An 8,026-nucleotide genomic window follows, 5' to 3' on the forward strand; every position below is an offset into this window, starting at 1 on the left:
ATTTCCATTAATCACAGAGTTCCCAAAATCACATACAGTATAAGGTGTGTTAGAGTGTCTAGTTTCGTAATTTAAAAAAAAAGCTAAAAACGTAATATTACATTTTTGGCACTCAGCGCATGGGAAGGAAAAACGTAATGTTACGTTTTTGGCACTCAATGAGTTAATTGTGTGTTTCTGGCTCTCTCTGTGTATGTGTGTGTGTGTGTTTATTTGTGTGCATCTGCCTCTCTCTCTGTGTGTGTGTGTGTTTATTTGTGTGTATCTGCCTCTCTCTCTCTCTCTCTGTGTGTGTGTGTTTGTGTGTATCTGCCTCTCTGTGTGTGTGTGAATGTGTGTTTATTTGTGTGTATCTGCCTTTCTGTGTGTGTGTGTGTGTGTGTTTATTTGTGTGTATCTGCCTCTCTGTCCAAGGACAATGTTTATGTTTTTGTCCAATCTATAATGGTCTCACCACACAAACAGGTAAACCAGCTACTGTAACTATGCATTTCAATAGTCCAGTTTGTGTTAACACTGAATTTAATTCCGGCTGCTATAGGAAGCCGATGAAGTATTTAAAAGAGGAGGTATGTGTGTCTTCTTTGGCTGATTAAAGACCAGAAGTGCCGCTGCATTTTGAATCATCTATAATGGTCTCACCACACAAGCAGGTAAACCAGCTACTGTAACAATGGATTTCAATAGTCCAGTTTGGAAAGAAACATGCACAGGCCATGTGTGGCAAACTGTGTGGCATATTGCATTAGATGATCTTCCCAATATTGAGTAGTATAAAACCAACATCGCCTTGTGATTGAAGCTAATCTCTAATCTCTCCTAATCTCTAATGAGAGTATGCCTGTGTAACGGAATGACACAGGTGTTTATATAAACTCAAACCATTTCAGTTCCATAAAAAAGAAGGAACAAGCAGACCAGAGGCCGAAATTATTCGTTATTTATTAATTTGGAATTAATTTGAAGTGGAAGCAGCTATGGGAATAAATCATTACTATAATAATTTATTAATCTGGAAGCAGCTATGGGAGTAAATCATTACTATAATAATTTATTAATCTGGAAGCAGCTATGGGAAATAAATAATTACTAAGCAGCTAAATAAATTTATATAATCTTATTAATCTGGAAGCAGCTATGGGAGTAAATCATTACTATAATAATTTATTAATCTGGAAGCAGCTATGGGAGTAAATCATTACTATAATAATTTATTAATCTGGAAGCAGCTATGGGAATAAATCATTACTATAATAATTTATTAATCTGGAAGCAGCTATGGGAATAAATCATTACTATAATAATTTATTAATCTGGAAGCAGCTATGGGAATAAATCATTACTATAATAATTTATTAATCTGGAAGCAGCTATGGGAATAAATCATTACTATAATAATTTATTAATCTGGAAGCAGCTATGGGAGTAAATCATTACTATAATAATTTATTAATCTGGAAGCAGCTATGGGAATAAATCTATATAATAATTTATTAATCTGGGAATAAAATCATTACTATAATCATTTATTAATCTGGAAGCAGCTATGGGAATAAATCATTACTATAATAATTTATTAATCTGGAAGCAGCTATGGGAATAAATCATTACTATAATAATTTATTAATCTGGAAGCAGCTATGGGAATAAAGCATTACTATAATAATTTATTAATCTGAAGCAATATAAATCATTATATAATAATTATTAATCTGGAAGCAGCTATGGGAATAAATCATTACTATAATAATTTAATTTTAATCTGAAGCAGCTATGGGAATAAATCATTATAATAATTTATTAGGGAGCTATGGGAATAAATCATTACTATAATAATTTATTAATCTGAAGCAGCTATGGGAGTAAATCATTACTATAATAATTTATTAATCTGGAAGCAGCTATGGGAATAAATCATTACTATAATAATTTATTAATCTGGAAGCAGCTATGGGAGTAAATCATTACTATAATAATTTATTAATCTGGAAGCAGCTATGGGAATAAATCATTACTATAATAATTTATTAATCTGGAAGCAGCTATGGGAGTAAATCATTACTATAATAATTTATTATTAAAACAGATCAGTGCAACCGACACATAAAATAGCTACAGCTACAACACAACTAGCAGTCTTCCAGCCAGGGATTGAGCCAAGGCTTCAGGAGAAGCAGCGCTGCCTGTGAGGAAAAGGGTGGAGTGTCAACTACTCACCACTAGGGAACCTCGCAACACATGCAATCACTCAGGTGGGTACAATCACACCGTGCGCTACACTGCAAGTCTAGAAAATGTGGAGATCACACAGTGAAGAGGAGGGATAGCTACAAGAACACCCCCAGACAGCGCACCACGCCAAGAGGCCTTAGCATCACAAACTAGGAAACAGTAGCTACACATTTAAAAAGAGACTACGCTACCAGTTGACCCGCTCACAAACAGTTCACACATACATGCGCCACAGTTGGGTTACAATCACAGCCTCACGAGGGAGGAATCCAACACAGACAAAAGCAAACAATTACACAAAGTTACACACGGGCAAAACAGCAACCAGCTGATGGCACCCCTGCGCCGTTAATATCTACTCATACAAAATGCAGAAGTGTGGAGGCTGCCAAGGAGTCATAGCGAATTCAGTGAGCTCCAATGTCGGTAGATGCACACCGAGTGGGACCGCCATTCACCTCTGTGAATGCGTTCACGCTAGAGCGCCATAGAGGGAACCGTCCTGCAAGTGGAGGACCCAGGCTGGCTTAAATAGTCTCAGTCTAACAAGCAATCAGCTCGTCCCTCCCCCTAATCAAGGTTGCCTGCTCAACTAGGCTACTATGCAGTATTCCACTACACCTGCATTTTGTATACATCATTTTCTACATATGCAAGTTTAAGAATGCATCAAAGAGTCATATTCTACCTTCCAGTGGTTATCTGTCCTTTCATCATAGCGCCATTTGCATTATTTTATGTGCTGTTTTATGTGCATTTTGGCGCATTAACAATGTTTATGCTTACGGCAGACACTCCAGGCTGCGTCTGCACTCTGGGCCAAGAACACGTTTTAAAACATTTTCCATAATTTTCCAGCTGTTGAGTCATTCAGAGAGTAAATGTTTAAACCTGAATTTGACACGTCCCCTGTGAAAAACAAAACCCAAAATAACTACTGGTGACCTCTGAACCTTTTAAATACTGAACTAGAGATGCATTCCAAGGAATTACCAGCGCATGCAAACGCAAACAGATCCTATGTGATATATCAGTTATAGTCACAGAGAATGCAAGCACAGAGGTATTAGCTAGAGTGTTGCTCTGTTGGGGCACCAGTATCAGAGCAACACCAACAAACTCAACAAGTTGATTAAAAGAGCTGGCTCTGTGCTTGGAAGTACACTTGAACCCCTAGAGTTGTTTGTTGAGAGAAGGATGTTGCAAAAACTCATTATGGACAATTATGGACAACACCTCACATCCACTGAACAAACTACTGGTCAGAGAACAGTGTTTTCAGCTGGAGGTTGCTTCAACTTCGTTGTAAGAAGGACCGTTCTGTCCACTGCCTGTCCACTGCCATAACTATTTACAATAACTCCCCTTTGTGTCGTGATAGAAGAATCTTATGCTGAGAGACAATGGACAGTTTACAACCACCTGCACAGAGACTTTATTTCCAATTGTATTTATATACATACTTGTATGTATATGTGTGATATATGTTTATATTATTAATTGCTGCTGTAACACCATAGTTTTACCCTTTGGGGATGAATAAAGTCATCTATCTATCTATCTAGTGGTTACTAGTATAAGTAAGTAAGTATATATACTCTGTTGATCCCGTGATCCGTGAATTAGTGAAACACACTCAGCACACAGTGAACACACAGCTGCGCTCGGGGAGCAGTGAGGAGTTAGGTGTCTTGCTCAAGGGCACTTTAGCCGTGCCTACTGGTCAGGGTTCGATCCGGCAACCCTCCGGTTACAAGTCCAAAGCGCTAACCAGTAGGCCACGGCTGCCCCCAAATGCAAAATAAATTACTATGCTATATAAAGTTGTGTTTATATAGCATAGTTATGCTGATTGATAGGGTAATCATGTTGGTTGCTAAGGTGCTTGCTAGGGTGACATTGTAGTTGTTCCTAGATTGTTGCTAGGGTAGTTGAGATGGTTGCTAGGGTAGATATGGTGCTTGCTATGCTAAATAAAGTGGTTTCTATGCTGGTTGATAGCTTTAGCAATCATGTTGATTGCTTAAGCGGTTGCTAGGTTGACTTTATGGTAGTGGTTGCAAGGGTGTTGCTAGGGTAATTGAGATTGTTGCTAGGCTGTTGCTAGGTCAGATATGGATGTTTGATAGGTTGTTGCTAGGATAATTGAGATGGTTGCTAGGGTGTTCCTAGGGTAGATATGGTGGTTACTATTGCTGTGCTATAACGGTTGCTATAACGGTTGCTATAACGGTTGCTAAGTTGACATTATGGTAGTGGTTACTAGGTTGTTTCCAGGGTAATTCAGATGGTTGCTAGAGTGTTGCTAGTGTATATATGGTGGTTGCTACGCTAAATGAAGCAGTTGCTCAGCTGGTTGCTAGGGTAATCATGTTGGTTGTTATGGTGGTCGCTATGTTGACATTATGGTAATTGTTGCTAGGTTGTTGCTAGGGCTGTGAATAATTCGCCTGTATAATCGCATGTAAATCATTAGATGTTGATAAGGGTGTCAGGCTGTTCAAGGGTCCCAGTAGAGGTGTCAGTGTTGGTGTTCATACTACCTTGCAGACAGACTTCTAGAGAATTCCCTCACCAGGTTAGTTACGTTATGCTGCAGCTGAGTTAGAGGCTTTTATTCTGGCTGAATTTGGGTGTAATTTGATTTGTCATTGGGATGGTTTCACTGAAAATGTCATGACATTCCTATTTGTTTTGTGATTGTATTGAAAACAGTTGACCTTGCATCATTGATAAATCAATGACCATGCTTTATTTTAATGTTATACAGAACTACAGATGATTCGTAGTTGAAAGTAATATTTGTAACCATTAGTTTCAAATTTAGTAGTCAAATGTAGTCTGTAATGCATTGAACAGAGTATGTTATATCATTTGTGAGCAGAATCCTTTATTTAAGTCCATTAACACTTTGAACGTGTGTACAGTGTCTTTCCAAGTTGAGATCTTTTTTTCTGGTTGAAAGAGGCATTTGTCAGGAATGTTTAAATAACTGTACCCATCATGCAACTATCTATATCCCTTTAGTATGTCTAATATCGATATCCCTTTATACAGAATGTCTAATATCTATATCCCTTTAGTATGTCTAATATCTATATCCCTTTTGTATGTCTAATATCTATATCCCTTTTGTATGTCTAATATCTATTTCCCTTTATACAGAATGTCTAATATCTATATCCCTTTTGTATGTCTAATATCTATATCCCTTTATACAGAATATCTAATATCTATATCCCTTTATACAGTATGTCTAATATCTATATCCCTTTTGTATGTCTAATATCTATATCCCTTTATACAGAATGTCTAATATCTATATCCTTTATACAGTATGTCTAATATCTATATCCCTTTTGTATGTCTAATATCTATATCCCTTTATACAGAATGTCTAATATCTATATCCCTTTAGTATGTCTAATATCTATATCCCTTTATACAGAATGTCTAATATCTATATCCCTTTATACAGTATGTCTAATATCTATATCCCTTTTCTATGTCTAATATCTATATCCCTTTATACAGTATGTCTAATATCTATATCCCTTTCTACAGTATGTCTAATATCTATATCCCTTTAGTATGTCTAATATCTATATCCCGTTATACAGTATGTCTAATATCTATATCCCTTTTCTATGTCTAATATCTATATCCCTTTATACAGTATGTCTAATATCTATATCCCTTTAGTATGTCTAATATCTATATCCCTTTATACAGTATGTCTAATATCTATATCCCTTTATACAGAATGTCTCATATCTATATCCCTTTTCTATGTCTAATATCTATATCCCTTTATGTCTCACTTTCTTTTTTTCTCTCATTCGTTTGTTCTATTTGTCTTACTGTTTTAGTTACTAATTTTCTTTTCCTGTCTTACTCTCTCACTCTCTTCTGTCCCTGTCACTCCCTCTCTCTTTCTCACACCCTTTACCTTTTCCTCTCTCTCTCTCCCTCTCTTTCTCTCTCTCTTTACCTGTTCCTCTCTCTCTCTCACTCCCTCTCTCTCTTTCTCTCTCTTTACCTCTTACTCTCTCTCTCACTCCCTCTCTCTCTCTCTTTACCTCTCCCCCTCTGTCTCCCTCCACAGCAGCATGTTAAGGGTCAGTGTTCGCGTGAGCGGTGAGTGGGTGGTGATGATGTCTGGTGACCCCTCCCTCACCTTACGGCACGTGAGCCAGAATGCCATCGCCCGCTGCACCCATCCTCATCCACCCATAGGTGGCGCCGTCCAGCCCCGTTTCCAGGTCAGGCGGTGTACAGACGGAGCCCCACTGAACCAGGACGAGCCAATCGCAAATGTGATTCACCACGGCGACTTTGTTGACCTTGGTAACTGAACCTGTCTGCACATGCACAACTGCTAACATTGATGTTGTGCGTTATGTTAACAAAGTAGCGCAAAGACAGTTACTGGCATTGATAAGAACACATAGCGAAGACTCCAAATGAGTCTTTAGTCTCTACATGGGGCATTTGATCACTCATTGCATGGGACAGAACTAAGAGGGGCATATAACACCAAGTGTGTGTGTGAGAGGGGACGTGTGTGTGTGTGTGTGTGTGTGTGTGTGTGTGTGAGGGGACTTGTCTTAACAGAGTTGGTGTGCATGTGTGTGTGTGTGTGTGTGCATGTGTATGTATGTATATGTGTGTGTGTGTGGTGTGTGTGTGTGTGTGTGTGTGGGGGACTTGTCTTAACAGAGTTGGTGTGCGTGTGTGTGTGTGTGTGTATATGTGCGTGTGTGTGGTGTGTGTGTGTGTGTGTGTGTGAGACTTGTCTTAACAGAGTTGGTGTGCGTGCGTGCGTGTGTATGTATATGTGTGTGTGTGGTGTGTGTGTGTGTGTGTGTGAGGGACTTGTCTTAACAGAGTTGGTGTGCGTGCGTGCGTGTGTATGTATATGTGTGTGTGTGTGTGGTGTGTGTGTGTGTGTGTGTGTGAGGGGACTTGTCTTAACAGAGTTGGTGTGCGTGCGTGCGTGTGTATGTATATGTGTGTGTGTGTGTGTGTGTGTGTGTGTGTGTGTGTGTGTGAGGGACTTGTCTTAACAGAGTTGGTGTGGTGCGTGCGCGTGTGTGTGTATATATGTGTGTGTGTGTGTGTGTGTGTGTGTGTGTGTGTGTGTGAGGAGACTTGTCTTAACAGAGTTGGTGTGCGTGCGTGCGTGCGTGCGTGTGTATGTATATGTGTGTGTGTGTGTGTGTGTGTGTGTGTGTGTGTGTGTGAGGGGACTTGTCTTAACAGAGTTGGTGTGCGTGCGTGCGTGTGTATGTATGTATATGTGTGTGTGGTGTGGTGTGTGTGTGTGTGTGTGTGTGTGAGGGGACTTGTCTTAACAGAGTTGGTGTGCGTGCGTGCGTGTGTATGTATATGTGTGTGTGTGTGTGTGTGTGTGTGTGTGTGTGGGACTTGTCTTAACAGAGTTGTGTGTGTGTGTATGTATATGTGGGTGTGTGTGTTAACAGTGTTGTAGGAGACTTGTCTTAACAGAGTTGGTGTGCGTGCTTGTGCGTGTGTATGTATATGTGTGTGTGTGTGGTGTGTGTGTGTGTGTGTGTGAGGGGACTTGTCTTAACAGAGTTGGTGTGCGTGCGTGCGTGTGTATGTATATGTGTGTGTGTGGTGTGTGTGTGTGTGTGTGTGTGTGGGGGACTTGTCTTAACAGAGTTGGTGTCGTCGCGTGTGTATGTATATGTATATGTGTGGGTGGGTGGTGTGTGTGTGTGTGTGTGTGTGTGGACTTGTCTTAACAAGAGTTGGTGTGTCGTCGTGTGTA

General features: G+C 39.5%; 1 protein-coding gene across 1 annotated transcript in view; it reads left to right on the plus strand.

Annotated features, from left to right (window-relative positions):
- The first annotated feature begins 4,770 nt into the window (after positions 1 to 4,770).
- LOC125288909 (histidine ammonia-lyase-like) overlaps positions 4,771 to 8,026 on the plus strand; it is a 34,567-nt gene continuing 31,311 nt past the window's right edge. The window contains exons 1-2 of the mRNA XM_048235616.1: positions 4,771 to 4,810; positions 6,338 to 6,579. Coding sequence (XP_048091573.1) covers positions 6,342 to 6,579 — 238 coding nt within the window. The 5' untranslated portion in view covers positions 4,771 to 4,810; positions 6,338 to 6,341. The remainder of the gene's footprint in view (positions 4,811 to 6,337; positions 6,580 to 8,026) is intronic.

Source organism: Alosa alosa, chromosome 23, assembly GCF_017589495.1.
Source record: "Alosa alosa isolate M-15738 ecotype Scorff River chromosome 23, AALO_Geno_1.1, whole genome shotgun sequence".
In the NCBI taxonomy this organism is placed as follows: Eukaryota; Metazoa; Chordata; class Actinopteri; order Clupeiformes; family Clupeidae; genus Alosa; species Alosa alosa.